At 53.2% G+C, this 24,820-nt stretch overlaps 1 protein-coding gene across 3 annotated transcripts in view; it reads right to left on the reverse strand.

Moving 5' to 3' along the window:
- The window catches only part of ZNF629 (zinc finger protein 629), a 26,040-nt gene continuing 1,220 nt past the window's right edge, over window positions 1–24,820 (reverse strand). Inside the window, exons 1-3 of one of the 3 annotated variants that reach the window (XM_027612833.2) lie at window positions 24,309–24,819; window positions 6,032–6,139; window positions 1–5,876 (exon numbers count right to left, since the gene is read on the reverse strand). In XM_027612833.2, coding sequence (XP_027468634.1) covers window positions 3,343–5,876; window positions 6,032–6,104 — 2,607 coding nt within the window. In that variant the 5' untranslated portion in view covers window positions 6,105–6,139; window positions 24,309–24,819 and the 3' untranslated portion in view covers window positions 1–3,342. Of the gene's footprint in view, window positions 5,877–6,031; window positions 6,140–8,720; window positions 8,892–24,308; window position 24,820 lie in introns of those variants that run through there. The other 2 variants (XM_027612831.2, XM_027612832.2) reach the window with 2 other exon arrangements.

The raw sequence follows: 24,820 nt of genomic DNA on the forward strand, positions 1-24,820 counted from the left end.
TCTGGGAAATCTTATTCCCTTTATTCTCTTCAACTAATCAACATGACCACCGGTGACACAACACTGTTATTGACACACAACACTCAAAAGTGGGGCCTCTCTTCACGGGGACAAGTCAGGTTGAGTGGGGCTTCCCTAATGGGGGCAAAGGAGTCTGGGGGCTGCTCACCTCAGGAGCAGGTGTCATGGAATCCCACCTCTTGGTTGTGATGGTTTCAAGTTTCCCCACCATTCCGGATTCATGCCCATCTCTGTTGAGTTCCCATGTGACCTCCAGAGCCATAGAGGTTTCAAGTTGCACCCTAAGCTCAGATCAGTGTCTACTCTCCCCTCTGCTTTCACCGATGACCCCGTGACCGGTCTGTTGGGCTCCTCCACCAGGGCACTTCTGAAGTCAGGCCTGCATGGAGCTGGGCAAGAGAGTTTGGTTACACTGTGCCTTCTGGACTAAATTCTGGTGGGCATGTGCCATGACCATCCCCTGGGCCTTTGCCTAATCTGGTCAGAGGGACTCTGGACACTGCCACCTCCCCAAGCCAGCTCCCTGCTTAGTACCTCCCAAGATGTAGCTCGCTCTGGGAGGGAAGCACCTGGGTAAAGAAGTTTGGGAAGGTGGGCAAGAGAGAACAGGTCACGCCCCAAAGGTCTCCGATTCTGCCCCTTTCCTGCTACGAAACCCCAGACCCCGACTAATCATGTCCACATCATCCATTCAGTACCGGAGCCAAGACTGCTGGCCCTCACCCATCCCTACACATGCGAGCATCCTACTACATATGCTTCACCCTAGTCCTCAATAGGCCGACGGCTGGCCTTTGACCACACTGACCACCTCCCCCCCGCCCTGGACTGGCCCCAGAGCCCCAAAGACTGCTCTTCTGAAGACAGATTCCTCCGACCTGTTTCCGAGGGGAGCTGCTTCTAGCTTTACAAGGGGTTTGTCTCTACAACTGGTTTCTTTCTACTACCATCTTAGAAAAAAATCTGCTTTGACGTGGAGGATTGTCTCCTCTTCCTCAGTCTCCTAGGGACACCCCCTCTGTTGATGCTTCTGTCAGTAGAGATCCAGCAGGCAGGCTCCTTCTCCCCTCTCAGTAGTGCTTTCTGACCGGGCACTTGGGTGGGCTGGGGCTTTTATGCAGATGATGACGAGGGTCTCCCCACAATTAGCCAAGGCCTGCCTTTTCCTTCTCCCCAGGCCTGGGCTTTTCCTCCTACAGTATTCTAGATTTTGATCCTTTGAATTTAAGGTCATCCCTTTGGGGGCAGGAGAGATGAAAGGTGAAGGGCTTTCAGCTTTCGAGCTTTTAGATCATGGAAATTAGAGGTCTCTTCCACAGCTCTGAGGAATCTGGGTCGCCCTCTCCAGGGGTGCGACTCCTGAAGGGCCCCCTCACCCGGCATCTCAGTTCTCAGACTCGAGGACCACAGTGCACAACCGGTGCATGGGGTCCATGGGCACTTCCTTTGGACCCAGTACTGGACGGAGTCCTCTCCTTTAAGGGTCTCCCGGGTTAGGGGGCGGGGTTCTTGTTACAGATGTTGCGAGTTTCCACTCAACCATTTCCTAGGGCAGCAGTCTCCCTCCCCCCTGCCACACACACCCAGTCATGTTAGCAGGTTTGGCTGGGTTAATGAAAGAGTGTTACCGTGTGGTGTGTGAGGACAGGAGATGGGCCTGGCAGGGGAGTGGGTTTCTCATCCTTCCGTTGCTCTCTGAAGGTTTCTGGCTAAGGAGGGGAGCCAAGTGGGTGGGATCTGTCCCCTCCCAAGGCCATGATCGGGCTGGGTCATCACCACCTCGGAGCGCTCCAAGTACCAGGGTGAGGAAGGTGGCCAGGCCTCCGGATGCTCTTCAGGGACCTATGGCCCAGTCTGTGGGGTGTTTGGATGCCCGCCACTACGTGCCAGCTGGCTCAGCCCGCCAGCAGCCTGGCTAACAGCTCAGATGAAAGAGTGAGGTTGAAAAGCAGGTTGCTGGCTAATCAGAGCACTCTATTCTGTCGACTTGTTGTCCCTCGTTGCCACAGAGAACCCACACGTGGCTCTCGTTGACTTGGAGAAGAGAAGTCTAGGGAGGATTTAACCACACACAGGCCTTGAGTCTCTGAAGGGCTTTATTCTTTGGAGGTCGACTAGCAGCGGTTCCCCCTCTCCACTGAGGACAGAATTCGAGGAAGTGAGCTGCCACGGCAGCAAGACTGGTGGCAGTTAGATTGCAGGAGACACCTCCTGACAGTGAGACCTGAGAATGGGCAGGAGGGACCCTGCATCCCTGGAGGCCTTTCAGAGTAGAAGTCCCCCATCCTGCCTGGCTGGGGGGGGGGGGGGGGCCTGACGGCCTGAGCTGGGATCTGCTTGCGTTTGCAGCTTAACAAGCTCCTGGAAACGGGGAGGACTGGGCAGCCCCGAGTTTGCTGGGTTCCATCCGGACACGGCTCCACCTTGGTTTGCTTTCCTCAAAGCACTCTAACAGAAATCCCTCCCTGCCCCCTAATTTTTTGTGATGGTTCTCCAGGATTCTTTAGAAGTTTCTATGCACCCCAAACTTCAGCCTTTAAAAGGGCTTGACATCGCTTTTTCTTTTTCCTTCCCCATTTTTGGGTTCTTCCTCATAAGGAATTCCGTGGGCCTCTTCCTCTAACACACAATCACCTAAGATTGGCCTCATCCCCCAAGGAACCCCCAGGGCAGCAAGCTGAACTTTCTCTTCCTAGTTCCCTGGGTCGTTTCTTCTCTGTGGGCCTGGGGGCTCCTCATCACTTATTTTTCACCTCTCCCCACACTAGTCCCCAGCTGAGCGTTTTCCTCGGTGTCATTGTCCAAGCTTCTGGGAGAGAGGCTCCCTCTGAGCTCCAGGGGGAGAGAACACTGTGGAACAAGTTCATGGGAGGCTCTTCTACACCTTCTGAGGGTCACTCCTCTCGAGTCAGTGCCATTGGATTCCCTGCACTTCCCCGACCCTATAGTTTCACAAGGATTTCGATACAGTTTTATAGGGCTGTCTAGAGACGTATTGGGACCTCTTCCTACAATTAATAGGGCTTTTATCCACTATGGTTTATAGGGTTTTTCTGCTACAGACTTAAAGGGCTTTTTTTTTTCCTACATATTTATAGGGTTTCTAACCCAACAGTTTTTCTCTACTGCCTTATTAAGTGGTTCCCACCAACAATTTTATAGGGTTTCTCATCACTGATGTAAAAGCACTATTTTTACCCAGGGTTCTTTATCCTCCGCTTCTCTACAACCTGATAGGGTTCTCCTCCTTTCCCCATATGATTTTTGGGGAGCTCCAGTGTTCCTCTCAGGAGAGAGAGGCCCCTGGTCTCCAGACCCATTTCACAAGGTGACCCCTGGGTGGCAGCTCCTATGGAGGAGGAGGGCTGCGACTTCCGTGAAGCCATCTCCACACTCAGGGCACAAATAGGGCTTTTCTTCCAAGAGGGTCTTGGGGTTCTCCCCGTCCCTGTGGCTGCTGCCCCCCGTGGGGGTGGGGGCCTCTCCCTCCCCTTCCTGGCTTGTGGACAGGGTGGCTGGCTCTGCAGGGGGTTCCTCAGGGGTGGGGGACTTTTCTTGGGTGTGGGTCTCCTGGTGCCGGGCGAGTGCCAGGCGATCGAGAAAGGAGGCCCCACAATCTGAGCAGGTGTAGGGCCTGGCCCCCAGGGGGCTCCTGAGGTGCTCCAGGAGGACAGATGAGCTCTTCCCCAGCTCCGGACTCTTCTGGGGTTTCCCAGCTGCATGGACTTTCTGGTGCAGCAGCAGCTCAGAGCTGAGGCCAAAGCTTTTTTTGCATTCAGGGCATTTAAAGGGCTTCCCACTTAGGAAGGGACTGGGCCCGGCGCCTTCCCCTAGACCAATCCTATAGTCAGGGAAGAGAAAGGGCTTTTCGTTGCCGTGGGTGAGCTGATGTTGGAGGAGCACAGCGCGATCCAGAAAACTTTCTCCACAGTGGGAACAAATGTAGGACTTGGAAGAGAGCAGGCCCAGCCTTTGGCTGAAGCTCTCCTGCCCCTCGGGCATTTTAAAGGGCTGTCCCGGGGGTTCAGCTCTGCCCTCCGCAGCCCCTGGGTAGGAATTGCCTCCGAAAGGGAGCCTGGGGGGTCGGAACTGAGGCGCCTTGGGGGCCGGGTGAGCGATGAGGCCGTCTGCGTTTTTGTAGGGGTTTTCGCCGATATGGATCCGCTGATGCTGCATGAAAATGCCCTCGTCATTGAAGCCCTTTCCGCAGACAAGACACTTGTGTGGTTTGGCTCCCGGGGGTGGCGTCAGCAGGGCGGAGTCGCCCAGCCCCAGCAGGCTGTCGCCCTGAGCTCTGCGGGCTGGGGTCTTGCCCCTCTCGTGGACCACCCGATGCTGCTCCAGCTCGTGCGCCTCCAGGAAGGCCTTCCCGCAGTCGGAGCACACGAATAGGTTCTCGTCCATGTGGGTGCGCACGTGGGTGATGAGGTTGGAGCTCTGGCTGAAGCTCTTGCCGCACTCGGGGCACTTGTAGGGCTTCTCGCCCGTGTGCGTGCGCCGGTGCTGGATGAGGTGGGAGCTGCGGATGAAGCTCTTGCCGCAGTCGGAGCACTTGTAGGGCTTCTCGCCCGTGTGGATGCGCTGGTGGCGGATGAGGGTGGAGCTCATGATGAAGCTCTTGCCGCAGTCGGCGCAGATGTAGGGCCGCTCGCCGCGGTGGATGCGCTGGTGGTTGATGAGGTTGGAGCTGACGCTGAAGCTCTTGCCGCACTCGGGGCACTTGTAGGGCCGCTCGCCCGTGTGCGTGCGCTGGTGCCGCAGCAGCGTGGCGCTCAGCGTGAACGTCTTGCCGCACACCGGGCACTTGAAGGGGTCCTCGCGCAGGTGAGTCCGCTGGTGCTTGATGAGGGTGGAGCTGTGGCCGAAGCTCTTGCCGCACTCCAGGCACTCGTAGGGCTTCTCGCCGGTGTGCGTGCGCTGGTGCTGGGTCAGCTCCGAGCTCTGGATGAAGCTCTTGCCGCACTCGGTGCAGCGGTACGGCTTCTCGCCGGCGTGGATCTTCTGGTGCTTGAGGAGGTTGTGGTTCTGGCCGAAGCGCTTGCCGCACTCGGCGCACTTGTAGGGCTTCTCGCCCGTGTGCGTGGCCTGGTGCTGGATGAGGTCCGAGCTGCGGTAGAAGGCCCGCCGGCACTCGCCGCACTTATAGGGCTTCTCGCCCGTGTGCGAGCGCTGGTGCTTGATGAGGTTGGTGCTCTGGGTGAAGGCCTTCTCGCACTCGGTGCACTTGTACGGCTTCTCGCCCGTGTGCGTGCGCTGGTGCTGCACCAGGTTGGAGCTCCAGCTGAAGCACTTGCCGCAGTCGGGGCACTTGTAGGGCTTCTCGCCCGTGTGCGTGCGCTGGTGCTGCACCAGGTGCGAGCTCTGCGTGAAGCTCTTGCCGCACTCGGAGCAGGTGTTGGGCCGCTCGCCCGTGTGGATGCGCTGGTGCCGTAGCAGCTTGGACCACTGGCTGAAGCTCTTGCCGCACTCGTTGCAGATGTAGGGCTTCTCGGCCCCGGATGGGCGGCCCTGCACCAGCTCCCGCAGGCTGGGCTCGTTGGCCGGCACCACCGGGGGGCTGTTCCACGGGGTCAGAGTCCCCCACTGCCAGCTGGCCTCACAGGCCTTGGTCCAGTCAGACGGGGTAGGGACTACCTCGGGGGCGGGGGGATCCAGAGGGGTCTGGTGGTCCAAGGGGCTGGGGTGACCCAGTGGGGTTGGGGAGTCCTGGGGGACAGAGGGATCCTGAGAGGGTGTCTCCAGGGGCATCTCTGATGGGTCCTTGAATTCTGGACTCGGAGCTGGATCTCCCAAGATGATCTCCTCCCCAGAACTTTCCTGCCGAGGGCTCTCCTCTTCGTTCCCACTCTCGGCACCTACAGAGAGAAAGGGAGTCTCCAGCCCCCATCTCCTTTCAGAACACAGGGTTGGGTCTTTCTTCCCTCCCCTGGGTGTCCCCCAGAGTCTGGGGCCCTCCCTGAACTGGGGCCACTGTCTTGTCAGGACTGCAGTCCCTTCTTGTGCCCCTCACCTCTGTGAGCATCGTTGGGGCTCTGTTCAGGACCCTGCAGATCTGGGCCCCACAGCGCCGACTCAGGCTCCATCCCAGAGCTCAGGACTGCCCAGTGTTCCAGGGACCCTGGCGGAGAGGGAGAAGAGAGGAACACACAATGGGAGCTGATCTGCCTTTCTTTACTCTCCAAGCCCCCACGCCTTCACCTGCCGGCCCCAGGCCTTATTCCTCCTCATGTGAACTTCAGTTTCCCACCTCCCCATTCTTCCGGGCATCAGTTCTCACCGTGGCCCCCCTACCCCTGCAGGCCTGATTCCCGCTCCAGATCTTAAGATCACAACTGAGCCAGTAGGTGAATTTAAGTGTGTAATTAAAAGCTCATCAGTCATAACCATTTGAACCCAGACTGGGGGCTAGAGAAGTATCTGACACCCACAGGGGAAGGAGGCTCTCACCCCACCCCTCTGATGCCCAGAGGCTGGGAAACCTGTTATTTTGCTAATCAGAGGAAGCTCATTAAGACTCTAATTTTCCTCCTTAATGGGGCTGCTAATTGGGACCAATAAACTTTCCTTATGAGCCCTGAGAGCTGACAGTGCCTGGAACGCTTGAAGAGTTAAAAAAAAAAAAAAAAGAGAGAGAGAGAGAGAGAAAGGAAAAAGAAAAAAAGAAAGCATGAAAGCAATCAGATTTCCCTGAGGGGATGGGGGCCCTCCAAAAGGACTGGGGCACTTTCCCGTTATCCAAGCACAGAAAGAAGTTCAAGCCAGAGGTGTGTGTGTCGGGGGTGGGGGGGGCAGCTTGAAGCCACGGGGGGCTTCTACAGAGACGACCTTGAGAGGGAAATGAAAAGGAAAGGGAGAAGGGGAAAGTGTGTGGAGACCGCCCAGCCGCTGACTTGGTGCTTGGTGCTCATGCTGTCCTCCTCCTCTCTCCCGATCCTCCTCACAGGCCTGCGAGGGGACCCAGGAATCAGGCTGTCCATTTTACAGATCAGGAAATCAACACTCAGGGAAATTTCTCCCAGATCACAGGCTGGGAAGTGACCAGAAATGCAAGGTTCTGGGTCTGGCTCGCCCCAGCCTCTGCAAGGGAGATGACCTTGGGAGTCACGTGAAACTCCTAAATGTGGACGGCTGGCAGGAGACGGGTGATGAGGAAAGCTCAGACAGAACCTGCTGGTCACGAGGCAGAGAAATTCCCAGGACCATCCGCTTTCCTTGGCTTGTTGCATCCAGTGACTAGGCCTAACAGTCTGCGCGGATGACCTCAAAACTGTACTCCCCGCTGAAGCCCCCCATTAACACTCCCATCCTGGCACCCCTTCTTCTATTTCGTTTATTTTCTTGTTGCTATATCCCATGCCTAGGACGGTGCCTGACACCTAAGAGGTGCCTTACACATTTTGTTAAGTGAATGAAGGTGAATGAGTGAGATGCCCCTCGTTCCTGGAAAACCCATCTGGTCTAATGCCTTTAAAGGTCAGTTTGCAAGAGGCTGGCACCAAAGGAACAGGCATTCAGAGTGGCCTCCTGGTAAAACTTAGCTACACCTAGCTATCACTCCAAAACGGGTGATAGGATTCCAGCTTGAGGGAATAAGGCCTCAGGAGCTAAATTCTAGGTTTCCACGATGTTTAGAGCCTGAACAGAGTCCCTGGGGAGGGTCCGGGCTTCGAGCGCCTGTGTGGGAGGGGCACCGTGTGTATGGGGGCAGTGGTGCAGGAAGACAAGGCCAAGACTCACGAGGAGGCAGCTAGGAAGCAACCGAAGTGAAGCAGGCGTGAGCTGAACCCTGCCAAATAGCGGTAGGAGAGACGGGAGTTGGATTTTGGGAAGTAAATTAATTTCTTCATCTCTGCAGCTCTTTAGGTATGAAATGCCCCCTCCCCCATCTGTAAGTGTCCTTGGAGCGGTGGGAGCAGAGGCCGCCGCCGCGCTGGGGGCTGCCTATTCTGAAGAGGCCTGCTGGGCTTGCCTAGGACAGGTAAGAGCTTATGTACCTTGACTGTCCCGAGAAATTCAAGCTCAGCGGTCCCGAGCAGAAGGGAAAGGGTTAAAGCCAAGGCCGCCATGGAGTAGGAAAGTGGGAGCACCGAGGGAGGCAAGAAGTGCTGGGAGCCCACCCAGGAACAGGCCCCGGGGCACCCGCCTTGGACCTCGGGCCGGCCCCACAGCGGAGGGAAGGTGGGAGGGAAGGACAGAAGGAGGAGGCTGCCTCGCAGAGAGGTGTGGAGAGCGGCCCAGGGTGACCCTGACATGGAGGCAGCTGCGGGAATGCAGCCGCCCGGGCCCCGTCCCCCCCCCCCCGCCCCCCACGCCCGCACCGGCGCAGACCCTGGACTTCTGCTCGGGCCGGTCCCCGCGACCCTCTTCCGGCTCCCGGGCCGGAGCCCCGCATCCTGGCCTCCCCCGCCCCCAGGGCCCCCAGGATTCCGGCGCTCCGCGGCGGCCCGGCCCCGCCGGCCGCCCAATTCCCTCTTCCCAGAATGCTCACGCCCTCCCTCCCCTCCCCCACAGCCAGACCCTCGCGCTCTTCCCAGAATCCTCGGCCCCTCGCGGCCCCTGCCCGGCCCCCACCCCACCAGCGCCCGGGGCGGGGAGGGGGCGCAGGCCCGCGCGCCCCCGCCTCCCGCGCCCCATTGTTCCCGACGGCCGTCCCGGGCCCTCCGGGCCACCCCCCAGGAACCCAGGCGTCCCCAACTCACGGCTCTGGGGTCTGGGGAAGGCCGGAAGGCAGAATCCAGCCCCAGGGGACTTAACCCCTTGAATGCCCTGCCTTGGGGGGCGGGCTGGACGCCGAGGACTCTGGGGTCCTTCTCAAGGGGTGATCCCAGGCTGAGGACCCGGGGACCAGTTCAGGGTGACTGGGACGGAGCAGGAAGTGACCCCAGCTTCCCGGGCCCCTCTAGCCTGGAGTCAGAGCATCAGCTCTATGGGATTTAACCCTTTGCCTCCCGCAGCCTGGGAAAAAAAAGAGCATGGGGAGCGGGGAGGTGGCTGAGACGCCCCTCTCTCGGTCTCCCACGGGAGCGGGTCATCGGGGGGGAAGCCCAGATGCCAGTGGAGGGTCTCTGGATTGCTGGCCATTCTCCATCCCAAAGGGGCTCTGCCAGCCTCAAGCCTGATCTCGGATTTGGTGGCTGCTTGTCCCCTGGGGCCTGCCTTTGTTGGGACTGAGACCCAGGGATGGGGCTCAGATGCCTGGGTTGTGGGGTGGGAGCGGGGACTGGCTGGGCAGGTGCCGAGAGGGAACATCCTACAGACTGAGAATGGCTTAAATGAAGTAATAAGTCCTGGCAGCCAGAGTTTGGGCTGAGGGGACCAGTGCAGCCAGGATGGATTTGTAGCACGCTTCTTCCCCCATTAGCTCTCCTCAGAGCTGCCATGGTGGCAGGAGGGAAGTCGGGGTGGGGGGGGGGGGTGTTTCCCTGACCAGGGACGGCTGTTCCCGGCAGCTCAGGAGGTACCTGGCTCATAGCAGGAGAAACCCTTAAAATCCTGAGAACGCTGTCTCCTTCACCCAGCTTCCCAGCCACACGCATCCCCCTCTTATTTCTGGCTCCCATTACCTTTGACACCTCACTCCCACCTCAGGGCCTTTGTCCCTCCTGCTCTCCCTTTCTCTGCTCTGTTTCTCACAGCACAGCACGCATCAACTCCTGACAAACATGTGCATGTTTGCCGTCTGTCTGCCTATACCCGTGCCTTCCTCACGTGCATGCACACACCTTAATGTCTGCGCCTCTTGGACTCACTGCTGTCTCCCCAGCTCCTGGAACAGACTGGCATGTAGTAGGTGCTCAGTTCACACAGTGCAGGAGATGAAGTCATCCTCCTGCCTCATCCATCCATTTCTGGATCAACCCCCAGGCGGGACAGATGTGGCAAAGTTGGGCAAAGCTGGGCTCTGGCTGCGTAATCACATTCATAGTTCAGACACCCCCCGCTGTCCACCCCTCACTCTGAGGGACAGATGAGGAAGAGGCAGACTTGGGATCTGACCCGGCCCTCACTACTGTCTCCTCCCTGCAATGGTTGCAAAAGCCTAACCTGGCCTGGGGGCAGTAAGTCGGGGAGGCGGGGGGGGGGGGGGGGGGGGGGACGATAGGGAAACTGCACCCTGGAGGCTTACAAAAGAGTTTAATTTGGCCTACACCCTTTTTGGTGGTGGTGGTGGTGGTGTGTGTGTGTGTGTGTTTAGCCGAATTAATCGCCGCCTTTAAAAATCAGTACATTTCACATACAAATCCAAATTTCCCACTTCTTTGGAAAATCCAAAGATGTGGCAACAAGACCCAAATTTCACATGGCAGCCACTGGCTGGGCTGTAGCTTCCTTCCTTACAAGGGGTTTCCAGTGTGCCAGACCCTGTCGCTCTATTGTGTCTCCAACCCTGAGGCTGAGAGGTGGTTTCAGTATATCTGTGATCATCCACTCTGGGTGCTCCAACACCCAGTTAATGGTAGTACTGATTCTGTACCCCTTGGTGTGTCCCCCAGGTTCAGGGTAACAAGTATAAGGATGATGTCTTCTGAGTAGTTACATTTATTGAGTATTTACTATGTGCCAGACGCTGTTCCAAGGGCTCCATGGACCTTCACGACAACTCACGGCACCAATGTTACCATCCCGAGGATAGAGTAAGTCACTTGTACACAGCCAACTAGTGACGGAGCTGGATTCAAATCCAGAGTGACAGAGCTGGATTCAAATCCAGACATCCTGCCTTTAGAGCCACACGGCTCTTAAGCACAGCTCTCAGAATGGCTCGTGTGTGTCTGGGGGGCAGAGAGAGCGCCGCTCTGCCATCCTCTCCCTCATCTTGCTCCAGGAGCTGGAGAGAAGAATGGGCAAGGGTGGAGTGCCCCTGCTCAGGCTGAGCCATTCTCCAGCAACTGTTTGCTTGTCCTGCTCCTAGAGAAGCAAAGGGCACTCTGACTGTAGGTGACAGCGTGCTGTCCTGTTGCCTACAGTCAGATGGCACGGGGGCCAGAAAGGAGACCCTCCTGGAAAGATGAGGACTGTCCCCCCTTTGGCTTTCACAGACAGCCCACTGCCATGCTCCTCTCAGCCACCGCACGGCAGCCTTCCACGTGGCCCCTTAACACAGACCCTTGTGTCCCAAGACCCAGGTTGTGTGAGAGCAGTGAGGTCCTAGAGGTGGACCCTGGTCCGGACTCTGCTCTGTCCTCACTGCTCAGTGGTCTTGGGCAACTCACTTTGCCTCTTGGAGATTTGGCTTCTTCTTTGGAAAGGGGATGAGCCTTGGTTCCCAAAGAGACAGGAGGGTTAAATGAGATGATATGGGAGTTCAGAGTGGACCAACTCTAGCTGGGGCTGCCTCATTCTTTCTCATCAGAGCGCACAGCCCTCAGCCCGGTGGGCAGGAGAGCCAGGAGCCTGGAAACCGTGTCCCGAGAGCCACAGGGAGTGTGTAACTTGGGAGGGCCTGGGGCCGTGACCTGAGACTGCAACCCTCTGCTCTGTGGGGGACGCTCTCAGGCAGGATGCAAGAGCTGAGAAGGTGCAGCCTGGGAAGGCTGCTTACCTCCCCACCCTTCTCATGAGGACAGCTGCCTACTGATAGGAAGGGGAGGGGGCCGGGGTCGGGTGGGGGGGGGTTCCTGCTGGTGCCAGGAGAACAGGATGCGCCTTCTTCCCTGGAGATGTGCATGCCCACAGGGTGTATTAGGGGCTGCTTTTTAGGAATGTGGTCCTCAGATGTGGAACAAGAGCAGGGTCCCAGGACTGGGCGATCCTTTCTGCCTCTGAGAGTCCAGGATGAGTCACTCCTCTGCTCGAGAACCTACAGTGGCTCCCTAAGACTTCTCACATTGAGTCCTACCCTCCTGGTTCCTCCTAACCACCGTGTCCCTAAGGCTCAGAACCACATCCTTCCTTTACATTCTCTTCCTCAAACATTTCCTGCTCCATGTGCTCAGTTCCAAAAATCCTTCCATGTCAGCTGCTTAGCCTTGTCCCTGTCCTTGAGGCCTTGTTCTTTCTGTCCATTTGCCTAACAGACCTGTCCACATCACAGTCATCCAGGCTCACCAGCTCCGTTTCTCTCCGGGCCCTCCTCTGCACCACATTTGTCAGTAGGTCCTCAGGCCTATGGCACCCCTGCCGAGCCTGCCCACCTCTTCGCCCTGCCCCAGGCCACTGTCACGCCCTGGTTCTCATCCCTGAACGACCACAGTGACTTTCTGACAGGTTCTCCAGCCTCTAGCCCCCTTGGCTTCTTCTCACCTGTCTGGTCCCCCGTGATTCTTCCAAAAAGCACCAATGTGTTCACCCTCAGAACACCTCCTCCATCCTCATCATCAACAGAGAAGTTTTTGTTTGTTTGTTTTGTTTTTTTAATTTTTGAAAACTAAGAACTTGTATATATTTATATTTTGACTATAACTTTGATTAAGCTATAGAAAGCCATGGGGCGCCTGGGTGGCTCGGTCAGTTAAGCGTCTGCGTTCGGCTCAAGTCATGATCCCAGGGTCCTGGGATTGAGTCCTGCATCGGGCTCCCTGCTCGGCAGGGAGTCTGCTTCTCCCTCTGACCCTCTTCCCTCTCGTGCTGTCTCTCATTCTCTCTCTCTCAAATAAATAAATAAAATCTTTAAAAAAGGGGGGGGCACCTGGGTGGCTCAGTCAGTTAAGCGTCTGTCTTCGGCTCAGGTCATGGTCCCAGGGTCCCGGGATTGAGCCCTGCATCGGGCTCCCTGCTCCGCAGGAAGCCTGCTTCTCCCTCTCCCACTCCCCCTGCTTGTGTTCCCTCTCTCGCTGTGTCAAATAAATAAATTAATTAAATTAAAAAAAAAGAAAGCCACATATATAGTTGGGTAAATAAAATAATTTTATGTATTAAGTAAATGTAGATATGTATAATTTAAATAAAAATAAAAGTAAATATGGCGTCGGGGCACCTGGGTGGCTCAGTTGGTAGAGCATGCGACTCTTGATCTCAGGAGTCATGAGTTTAAGCCCCACGTTGGGCATGGAGTCTACTTAAAAAAAAAAAATACATAAAACATAAAAGTAAATAAAATATATGTATACTGTTTCGTTACCAAGTATTTGCATGAAGGTGTGAACTGAAATAGCTCTAGTCATCACGTTTCTGGGGCCCAGTCACCTCATCTACAAAACGACACGTCAGATCAAATGTTCTCAACAGTAAGGGTCTGGCCATATGGAAAACTCTTCTGTCTATCTGACTATTTGGGGAGGGTATACTTAAGTGCCTGGAAAGGACAGTGGCTTCTGGGGAGGACTGAGGATCTGAGATAAGAGGAAGGCTTAACTTTGGATTCTTGGGTTCTGTTTGCTGATTTCCAATTGGTAAAAATCCCTTTTTAAACGGTAAATATGTAGATAAGGATGGAGTGGAGATCAACAGCACGTTGATTTCCTTTTCAGGTTTGTCCTGATCCAAGTCACATTAAATCATACTCAACTGATTTCCTACCCATATGTGACACGTGGAGTAACCTCCGAGAGAGGTGCCCATTTCCCCTGGAACAGGTGCTCTACGGCGGCCTGAGCATGGGAAAGGAGATTGAAGACAGATGGAAGAGAGGATTATATTGTCACACAGGGTTACAATACTTAAAAAAAAAAAAAAAACCGGTAAGCTCCCAGACACTTGGAGCCTGATTTGCACCGTTGCCACACCCCAAGGACCCCAAGGACTTGTGGCTGGAGAAGTGTATACGCCAGACAGAGCACCAGGTCCTGTCTGAAACCAGCCTTTTGGCTTCTCACTCAGTGTCCCCTGAGGTAACCCCCACTGTCATGCAGGCCACAGGCTCCAGCCCCACCCTCCCCCCCAACACGAACTGCCCTGTTCCTCGGGCTTTTCACCAAGCGTGGCTCCCTGTGCCTCCCTCTAGACTGCTTCCCGGTCTCCTCTCCACACAGGCAAATCTTGTCGGCCTTCAGGGTCCTGTTCAAACGCCAGCCAACTTAAGTCTAGGCCCGCTGAGTGTCTTATAACATACCCCTTCATTCACATGAAGGCATTTGTGTCTCGTGACACAAGGCAGTTATCCTCATGCGTTACTCCTGAGGGAACAGGACTTCGGACAGGTGACACGTTCAGGTCACAGAGTAACTGTGAGAACCTGGGATCTGTGGACCTTGGATTTGCGGACGGCAGGTCAGAAACCCTTCAGAATCCCGCTACATCCCACCCCTCCCTTCCCAGAGGACGTTGTCTCCTAGAGAAACGCCCTCCCCTTTTGCCACACTCGGACTGCAGGGATTTCTATGTTTGTTTGTTTTTTTAAAGATTTATTTATTTATTTATTTGAGAGAGAGAGAGAGAGAGAGCATGAGAGCGGGGAGGGTCAGAGGGAGAAGCAGACTCCCCGCTGAGCAGGGAGCCCGATGTGGGACTCGATCCCGGGACTCCAGGATCATGACCTGAGCCGAAGGCAGTCGCTTAACCGACTGAGCCACCCAGGCGCCCAGGGATTTCTATGTTTTACTTGCCATCTTGGCCACATTTGGGTACCCTCTATAGTGCTGATATTTTTCTTCAGTGCACTTTTCTTCACGGAAAGAAACATATCTGAGAAGGAAACTCAATGTCAGTGTGATAAATTAAAAATTGCTTGTTACCGGGCTGCCGGGCTAGCTCAGTCGGAAGAGCATCCAATTCTTGATCTGAGGGTCGTGAATTTGAGCCCCACGTTGGGTGTAGAGATTACTTAAACAAATAAGACTTAAAAAATAAGAAAATTGCTGGGTGCCTGGGTGGCTCAGTCGGTTAAGCGACTGCCTTTGGCTCAGGTCATGATCCTGGAGTCCCGGGATCGAGTCCCGCATCGGGCTCCCTGCTCAGCGGGGAGTCTGCTTCTCCCTTTGACCCTCCCCCGTCTCATGTACTCTCTCATTCTCACTCTCTCAAAATAAATAATAAATAAATCTTTAAAAAAATAAAAAATAAGAAAATTGCTAATTATAAGTGTAAAAATAAATACAAGGCAAAAGTAACTCTAAATGGTTCAAAGACCTAACACTATAAAACTTTTAGAAGAAAACTTAGGGGTAAATCTTCATGACCTTGGATTTGGCAATGGTTTCTTAGATATGATACCAAAAATACAAGCAACAGAAGAGGGCGCCTGGATGGCTCAGATGGTTAAGCGTCTGCCTTTGGCTCAGGTCATGATCCCAGGGTCCTGGGATCGAGCTCCGCATCGGGCTCCCTGCTCCGCGGGAAGCCTGCTTCTCCCTCTCCCGATCCCCCTGCTTGTGTTCCCCCTCCCGCTGTGTCTCTCTCTATCAAATAAATAAATAAAATCTTAAAAAAAGGAAATTCTCTTTCCCTCTCCCTCTGCCCCTCCCCCCTTTAAAAAAAAGGAACTGTAACAACTCAACAAAAAACACAAACAACCCAGTTAAAAAATGGGCAAAGGACTTGGACAGTTCTCCAGAGAAGATCTAGAGATGGCCAACAAACACCTGAAAAGATGCTCAACATCATTGGCCATGAGGGATATGCAAATCAAAACCCCAGTGAGATCCCACTTTGCACCCACAGGGACAGTTATAATAATAATACTTTCTAAAACCCTGAGAGTAACCAGTGTTGGTGAGAATGTGGAGAAATTGCAACCTTCATACACTGCTGGTGGGAGACCCTGAGATCATGACCTGAGCCAAAGGCAGAAGCTTAACCGACTGAGCCACCCAGGCGCCCTGAACCTTGGAAACATTGTTAAGTGCAAGGAACTAGATATGCAGGGCTGCATATTTTACGATTTTGTTTATATGAAGTATCCAGAACAGGTGAATCCAGAGAGACACAAAGCAGATGAATGGTTGCTAGGGGCTGAGGGGAGGGAGGAATGGGGAGTGACGTCTTAATGGGTACAAGACTTCCACTGCGGTGATGAGAGTGTTCTGGAACTAGATAGGGGTGATGGCTGCACATCATTGTAAATGTACTAGATGGCACTGAATTATATACTTCAAAATGGTTGAAATTATTAATGTTATGTGAATTTTACAATAAAAACTTCAATCAGAGGCGCCTGGGTGACTCAATGGGTTTAGCGTCTGCCTTCAGCTCAGGTCATGATCCCAGAGGGGCCTGGGATCAAGCCCCCTCCTTGGAGTCCTTGCTCAGGGGGGAGTCTGCTTCTCCCTCTGCCCCTCCCCGCCCCCGCTTGTGCTCAATCTGTCTCTCAAATAAATAACATCTTTTCAAAATTCAACTAATATTAAATTATGTTAATAAATGCCACTGATACATTATTGCACAATCAGGACAAGGCTCTGGGTCTAAGGGGCTCATTTTGTGTGTATGTGAGGAGTGACAGAGAGACACAGCGGGCGTTTAGAGGTGATTAAGGCCTCGCACCAACCAGAGACTCTCCCCTGGGTGGACTCAAAGGGTTCTCCTGGGAAGGAGAACAGGAAGGACCACCCTTCTCCTGGTGAGGTCTCAGCACACTGGCGGAGACCCTGACATCACCTGGGCGCCACCTTGCCTGCCGTGTGGGCGCTGGTGCAGGTTACATCATATGCAAAGGTGCTGGGCTACAAGGGACAGAAATGATGGCATTTCAACCCAGGTTTAATCCACTAGCCAAAGGCCACGTGACCTGCCCAGAGAAGGGATCTTTCTGCAATTTGTCTGTCCGGGGGTGGGGGTGGGGGCGGGCACCTTCCCGTAAATCACCCGAAGGCTCCACAGACTGGCAGCCCTCCTCTGTTGTGAGACACCTGGAAAGCCGCCAGTCAGACTTTGTTTCAATTCTTGTTTCTTTTCTTTTTTTTTTTAAGATTTATTTATTTATTTGAGAGAGAGAGAATGAGAGAGAGAGAGAGTACATGAGAGGGGGGAGGGTCAGAGGGAGAAGCAGGCTCCCTTACTGAGCAGGGAGCCCGATGTGGCACTCGATCCCGGGACTCCGGGATCATGACCTGAGCCGAAGGCAGTCGCTTAACCAACTGAGCCACCCAGGCGCCCTCAGTTCTTGTTTCTATCACATTCAGCTGTGAGACCTTGTTCTAATTCCTGGACCTTCTCTGCATCTCTGTTTCCTCATCTGTAAAATAGGGAAACGCCTCCAGAGGGTGAAGACGGAATGAGGTGTGTGCCCACACTGACCGTTGGTTTTTTTCCCCCTAGTTAGCTTCAGCTTTCATCTTTGGCTTAAATACATTTTTTTTTACACTAGAAAAATGATATACCCATACTAATGAAAATATTAAAAAATGAAATTACACATTTTTCATCTACTCCTAGTTCAACTATTTATGCCTTTCGTTGTATTTCCTTCCTGTATTTTTTTTCTAAGCTTCTTTTTTTTAACTTAGTTATATGTTTTTGGTGCTTCGTTGTCTTCACAGCCATAATTTTAATGGCTGTCTACAGAATTCTTTCTACATACACCATATTTTGCTGAGCCATTTCCCTGTTGTTGAATATTTACACTGTCTCCCGTTTTTGTTCTTATAAATAAAACCGGTGAACACCTCAGAGTATATATCTCTGATGTTTTGACTGTTTTCTTTTTTTTTTAAGATTTTATTTATTTATTTGAGAGAGAGAGAATGAGAGAGAGCACGAGAGGGAAGAGGGTCAGAGGTAGAAGCAGACTCCCTGCTGAGCAGGGAGCCCGATGCGGGACTCGATCCCGGGACTCCAGGATCATCACCTGAGCTGAAGGCAGTCGCTTAACCAACTGAGCCACCCAGGCACCCTTGACTGTTTTCTTAAAAGACAGTCCCAGAAATAGAAATACTGGGTCAAATCTAGGAGCTTTTCCCTGGCTTTAGTGATGCATAACCTTGTAATTAGTTGTGACTCCAAGTGCAGGATATTCAGTCTCTGTCTTGTCTAAAGGATGTGAGGAGAGATTTGATTACATGCCTTGCTGAAATCCAACTAAATGAAATCTAGAAAATGTCCTTGGTCTGTGAACCTAGTAAGTAACCTTATAACCATAGAAAATAATTCCTACTTCATAGGGTGGATGTGCAGATTAAAGGCATCGTGGCCTGACCGCTCAGACCAGGGCCCAGCATTAGTGAGCCCCTGACCGACTAGTCAATTCCTGTTCTTGTTTTCTCCCTGTAAAGGATTCGAGAGTATTCTGGGCCCTCTAAGGATCATTGCTTTCCTTACCAGACTCTTAGGGTTTGACTCTTGTAAGGTTATCATCCCTTGACTAATGGCTTCTTCTTCTTCTTCTTCTTTTAATAAGGATTTCATTTATTTGAGAGAGAAAGAGAGAGACTGAGTATGAGCAGGGGGATCAGCAGAGGCAGAAGGAGAAGCAGACTCCCTGCCGAGCAGGGAGCCCGATGTGGGGCTCGATCCCGGGACTCCGGGATCATGACCTGAGCCGAAGGCACTTAACTGACTGAGCCCCTTGACTAATGGTTTCTGTTTGCTAAGAGGTTCGGTTTTGCTTTGTACACTTGTTCGTTTTCAAATACAGGTCCGTAAAGAGAACTGTGCAGTCAAAGATGTGCAGCCTTTCTCTAGTATATACGATATTATAGATATTTAAAAGATATTAAATCAGATATTAAAAAGACACCTTTAAGTGGGTACCATAAAGGAGATGAGTGAGTCTGGCAGTTGGGCTTGTTTGTTTGTTTATTTATGCCTTGCCTAGTTTCAAAAAGGACCGTAGGCCTTTACAGAGCCACATATCCTACAACAGGTGCCTGGCATCTAGTAAGACCCGCAGCTGCTCAGCACTGGCCACTATCACTGATAATAGCCGCGGTCGTAAAGTGTCATTAACAAGACAAAACAAAAACAAAAACCCCCCAAAACAGAAAAGGCAAAGGGAAAACAAAGGGGAAAATGATAACATGAATCCAGGGTCGGTACACAAAACATATGGTGTAAAGGTCTGTGGATACCACGGCTGAAAGCGAGGCACACATTTGCCGAGCTTTCTAGAGGCCCAAGCAAATGTTGGTTACGTAATTCATGGGAGGCCCGGGAGAAAGTTCTGGGAGTCCTCATCAAAATGACATTTCGTGATGCATAGGACCATGTCTTCAACCCCATCCCCTAATTCTGAATCCAGTCCAACACAGACAGATGGGCACGCAAAGCCCCAGTGCGGTGGGAGATGGATCATGGCTGTGCTAAATTCCTAAGCTCAGCCAGTACGCTTTTAAAGCCGCTGTTACAAATCACACATCCCAGCCTTAAGCAGTCCCAATAAGGGGCTTAGCTACAACATGTATCTTTCGGCTCTGGGGGTTGGTAGATACACAGTATCTCCAGGAGCCCTTCACAAAGAATGGAACAGGGTGGCTCTGGAAATACACAACTAGCAAGAAGATTGCTTTGTTTCAACATTGTAAGGGGGATTAATATAGGAGCTTTTGTTGTTTGGTTTTTCACCCTTGAGATCTGACCACTCCGCTTGGAGCAAGGCCGCCTTTTACAAGGGCAATCAAGGCTGCGCCTGGGTGGCTCAGTTGGTTAAGTGTCTACCTTCGGCTCAGGTCATGATCCCAGGGTCCTGGAATCGAGCCCCATGTCAGCCTCCTCCCTCCCACCGATTCCCCCGCCCCACTCATGCCTCTCTCTCTCTCTCTTAAATAAATAAAATCTTAAAAAAAAAAAAAAAGATATACAGGGGCAATCAAGCTGTGCCTGCTTCCAGCTGTTCTGTCTCCAGGTCACCTTCTTCCTTTTTCTCAGTGGTCTAGGACCTGTAACCCCAGAGGGCTTGGATTTGACCTTCTTCCTTCCGTTTTAACTAACATCTTTTGTGCCAAGCATTTGACATGAGTTAATTTATAGTTTTCCCATAACTCTGGCAGGTGGCTATTGCTGCCCCTGTTTTATGCTGACAAAATAGTTCAGAGATATATGAAGTACTTGCCCAAGGGCACCCTGCTAGTAAGAACTGAGATTTAATGCCATCCTGTAGGACTCGGGACTCTTATTCTTCCCTGCACCAAGCCATCTTGAAAATCATCTGTTCAATGGTTTGATTTAGGATTCCAGTTGAGTTAAGCATCAAGTTTTCTGGCCTTTGGTTTGTGTTATTAATATCTTTCCCTTGTTTTGAAAACTGGGACTTCGTTCGTCTGTCTCCAGATTTTGTATCTCTTCTCCAATGAGTTAGGTGGCTTGGAGCACTGCTCGTTGGCAATTTTTCTCATTTTACTTCTCCAAGTCAGATGAGGAGGTGAGAATCAATTCAAAGTAGCACGATGTTTTTTCAAATTTTTATACCTCCAATGTCAGGTTTCCATTTCTTCTTACCAGTGTTTGTTATAAAAGAAATCTCATATGCAAATAAAAACCATGAAATATTATCTTTAAGCTAAGAGGTTTGCAAATACAGTTTGCTTATAGACTATGTGGAGAATCAGGCACTCTCCAATATCATTAGTAAGAGCATACATCTGCACTGTCTTTTGGGGGGAAGGAAAATTTGGCAACACTGATCCAAATTCAAAATGTACACACCCTTTGACCCAACAACTCCACTTCTAGATCCTACAGGCCTGGTGGCACATGGGCACAATGCTCTTCAGCCAAATATTCCTTCTATAGCAAAAGACTGAACATCACCTACGAGTCCACTAACAAGGAAGTCGATGAAATAAATTATGGCATATCCATATAACAGAATACTCAGCAGCTGTGAAAAAAAAAAGGAAGCAGATATGTACAGACTGACGTGAGACATTCTCCAAAATATGCTGTTATATGAAAGAAGCAAGGGGAAAAGCAAGTGACTACAGTGCATTATCATATTTGTGTTTTCCTAGAAGGAGACACTTGCACATGCATAGACTACCTTTAGAAAGACACAAGAAATCCGTCACAGTGCTCAGGGCATGGTGACAGGGGCTGGGGCCAGGCAGAGACAGGAGGGCAGCCTGCTTTTCCTTTTTTGTCTTTTTATACCGTATGAATTTTCCCCCCCAAATATAAAAGGAAGTGAAAGGGCGCCTGGGTGGCTCAGAGGTTGAGCGGCTGCCTTCGGCTTAGGTCATGATCCCGGGGTCCTGGGATCCAGTCCCTCATCCGGCTCCCTGCTCCTTGGGAGCCTGCTTCTCCCTCTGCTTCTCTCTCTTTCTCTCTCTCTCCCTCTGTCTCTCATGAATAAATAAATAAAATCTTTAAAAAAATAAAAAATAAATAAAAGGAAGTGAAAGGGAAAAATGTAAAAGAAGTCTTATTAGACAACCTCCACCCTGTGTTGTAAGGGCATGATCTTCCTTGCTGGAGAAAGCGTGTATGGTCATTAGACCGGGGTGGCGCCGCACACATCCCGCCCTTGGGTACATGACGTGAGACGCCCAGTGCCCTTTTCTGACCGAACCACTAACTTGTGGAGTGACCCGGGAAAGCCCCACACTCTCTTGGCATTAGGGTGCAGAAGACAAGATGGACAAGGTCCTGCCCTCCCGAAGCTTAAACCAGGTAGAGGGAGCAGTGTGGCCAAGGGTGGGGAGGTGAGAAAGTCTCTGGTTCCTTGTCTCCCGTGGCCGCCCACCCCTTTCCCTCACAGGTCCTGGGCCTGCCTTCTCCCTGGCTGCTTTCCTGTATGATTGTCCAGTTGCTAAATCCCTAGGGAATGAAAGGCAAGGACAGCCTGACCGTATCCTCCAGGCTCCACGAACTCTAAGGAAGGGCGTTTAGTACTAAACGCTGGAGCCCAGGGGAAACTGGCCAGAGGGACCCTGAGAGTGGAGGCAGGGAGAAATGGCTGGCCGGACCGGTCCCCCAGGTTTCCACAGGTTGTGTCAAAGGTGGGACTGGTGATGGGTTTTGCACATGAAAACATGGCTTTATTTAAATAGGGGTGCTTGGGGGCGCCTGGCCAGCTCAGTCGGTTAAGCTTTTGATTCTTAGTTTCTGCTCCAGTCATGACCTCAGGGTTGTGAGATCAAGCCCCACGTGGAGCTCCCTGCTCAGCATGGAGTCTGCTTGAGACTCTCTTTCTCTCTCTCTCTTGCGCGGGCAAGCGCTCTCCCTCTGCCCCCACCCCTGCGCTCTCTCTCCACCTAAAATAAATAAATCTTTAAAAAAAAATAGGGGCGCCTGGCTGGCTCAGTTGGAAGAACATTTGACTCTTGATCTCAGGGTGGTTAAGTTCCAACCCCAAGTTGGGTGTAGAGATTGCTAAAAAATAAACTTTAAAATACATATTTATTCATGGGGCGCCTGGGTGGCTCAGTCGTTAAGCGTCTGCCTTCGGCTCAGGTCATGATCCCAGGGTCCTGGGATAGAGCCCCGCATCGGGCTCCCTGCTCCGTGGGGAGGCCTGCTTCTCCCTCTCCCACTCCCCCTGCTTGTGTTCCCTCTCGCGCTGTGTCTCTCTCTCTGTCAAATATATATATATATATATTTACTCAGTGCCTTTCTCTCTTTGGTTGTCTGCAACTTGCTTCTTTTGAAGGTCACAGGATGCTTGTCTTTAAGCAAGGATAGCGTCCATGCTGGGGCAGCGTTGTTCATTATTGAGTGTTAGCCTGGTGTAGGAATTGGGTAGCTTTGCACAGGACTAATGGGACATCCATGTCTGACAGCCCTATTGGTTTTGATGCTTCAGTTCAGAATTCCCAGAAAAGGTTTCTAAAATCAGTGCTGCAGGGCGCCTGGGTGGCTCAGTCAGTTAAGTGTCTGCCTTCAGCTCAGGTCGCTATCCCAGGGTCCTGGGATGGAGCCCCGCATTGGGCTCCCTGCTCAGTGGGGAGTCTGCTTCTCCCTCTCCCTCTGCCGCTCCTCGGCACTTGTGCACATGCACACTCTCTCTCAAATAAATAAAATCTTTAAAAATAAAATAAAATAAAATAAAATCAGTGCTGCAGTGTGGAGCAGAAGAAAAGGCACGTGCCCTGGGGTCAGAGGGCCTTGAGTTCAAATCCCACGCTGACATCCCTTCAGTTCCTAACTCCAACTATAAAAATGGGAATAATAAATAATACTGCTTTCCCAGAATGGCCCTAAGGCTGTGTCAGGAACCTAGCTCAAAGAAGGCCCTCAGGAAATAGCCGCTCTTACCATCATGTCTATCACGTTTTTCATTCTCGTGTCACACAACTGACCCTCTAACACCTGTCCTTTTTCAAAAGGAAGCAGTAAAAATCCTAACAATGACGACTAGCATTTACTGAGCACTTATTGGGCGACAGGCCCTCTTCTAAATCCTTTACATGTTCACTGAATCCTTACGCAAGCCTTTGAGGTAGATACGGTGATTTTATAGATCGGAAAGCCGAGGCTCAGAGAGGTTCAATAACCCGCCCGAGACGGCTCAGCACCTTAGCCGAGCGGGCACACGAACCCAGCGAGTTGGGCGCTGTCCTCCTGATCCGGGCACGAGGGTCACCGAACCGTCGCCCGGGGAGAACACAAGACAAGTCAGCCCTCGGCGGGGAAAAGCGGACGAAGCCTCCCGCCCGCCCCGCCAGCGGCGGTTCGGGCCCGCTGGGGCCGAAGGGGTTATTCCCACTGAGACGCCGGCGCCCGCGGCTGCTAGAGAGGCCCTGCGGGCGGAGGGAGGAAGGCGCACTTCCGGCCGCGGCCGGACTCCAGGCATCCCGCCGGCCGGCTCGGGGCGCGCGGTGCTCGGCGGCGGCCTCGGGGCGCAGAGGGCGGGGCCCCAGCGCACCTGCGTCCCGAGTTCCAGAGAGCGAGCGCCGCGCGCGGGGCAGGGGCGCCCCGGGCCGTGCGGGGAGAGGTGTCTCTGAACGTGATCGCCGGGGGCCGGCGGGCGGGGGGGGAGGCGGCTCCTGGCCTCTCCCCGCAGGCCCGGCGGGCGGTGCTCGCGGGAGGCCGGGCAGCTTGCTCCCCCGAGGGACCTCGAGCCTTCCAGAGCCCCGGCTCAGAAAGCGCCCGCTCCCAGGTGCCGGCGCGCCCGCCTCCCCCGGTCCCCACGGCCGCCCCGAGAAGCCGGTGGCATCATCCCGGTTTTATGGGCGACTCGCTTAGGACGCCTGCTTTGTAAACGGGCCGGTCCCCGACGCCCCGCCGGCCGGGAGCGGAGCTGGACTGCGCGGCGCTGGCTGGGCCCTGGCGCTCCTGGCCGGTTGGGATGCGGGGCGACGGCCGGATCGTCGGGCCGGCGTCCGTGAGCTCTGCAGCCCTCCACCCGACCTGGCCGGCCCTTCCCTTTCTTCCCTTTCGGGCGGGAGACGCGGGGCCTGATGGAACCGCGCTTATCTTTTCTCCTGCCGCTCCCCGCCGCTCCCCGCCGCTCCCCGCCGCTCCCCGCCGCTCCCCGCCGCTCCCCGCCGCTCCCCGCCGCTCCCCGCCGCTCCCCGCCGCTCCCCGCATCCTCTCCGTACCCTTTTGGCCTTCATCTTTTTCTTGTCCGCTCCATCTTTCCGGTCCCACTGCCACCGTCTTTCAGTCGCATTGTCACAAACCTGTCTTACTGCAGAAACCTTCAACCCTGACTGCTTCCTCGCTATTTCATATGCCACTCTACACCCCACCGGTCCCCAAACTTTTGCGTCAAGCCACACCCTTCTTCAGAGAACCTTTTTAGCGCCAAATTGAAGCTGTGAGCTCAAGTCAAAACTCTTTAGCACGGCATTCAAGCCCCCTTAAAATTTAGCTTCTGCCCATCTCCCTACCTTGATCTCTGTCTCAGTGACCTGAGTAGAAGTTACAGACTGGTAGCTACAGTTCCAAAGTGTCTTTCAACTGGCGGGCAATTTCTTTCAAAAATTCGAGTTGATATTTACTTTAGAATTGGGAGATTTCAGTTTTAAAACAGTAACAACCAGGGGCGCCTGGGTGGCTTATTCATTAGGCATCTGCCTTCGGCTCAGGTCATGATCCCAGGGTCCTGGGA

This window comes from Zalophus californianus, chromosome 10 (assembly GCF_009762305.2).
Source record: "Zalophus californianus isolate mZalCal1 chromosome 10, mZalCal1.pri.v2, whole genome shotgun sequence".
In the NCBI taxonomy this organism is placed as follows: domain Eukaryota; kingdom Metazoa; phylum Chordata; class Mammalia; order Carnivora; family Otariidae; genus Zalophus; species Zalophus californianus.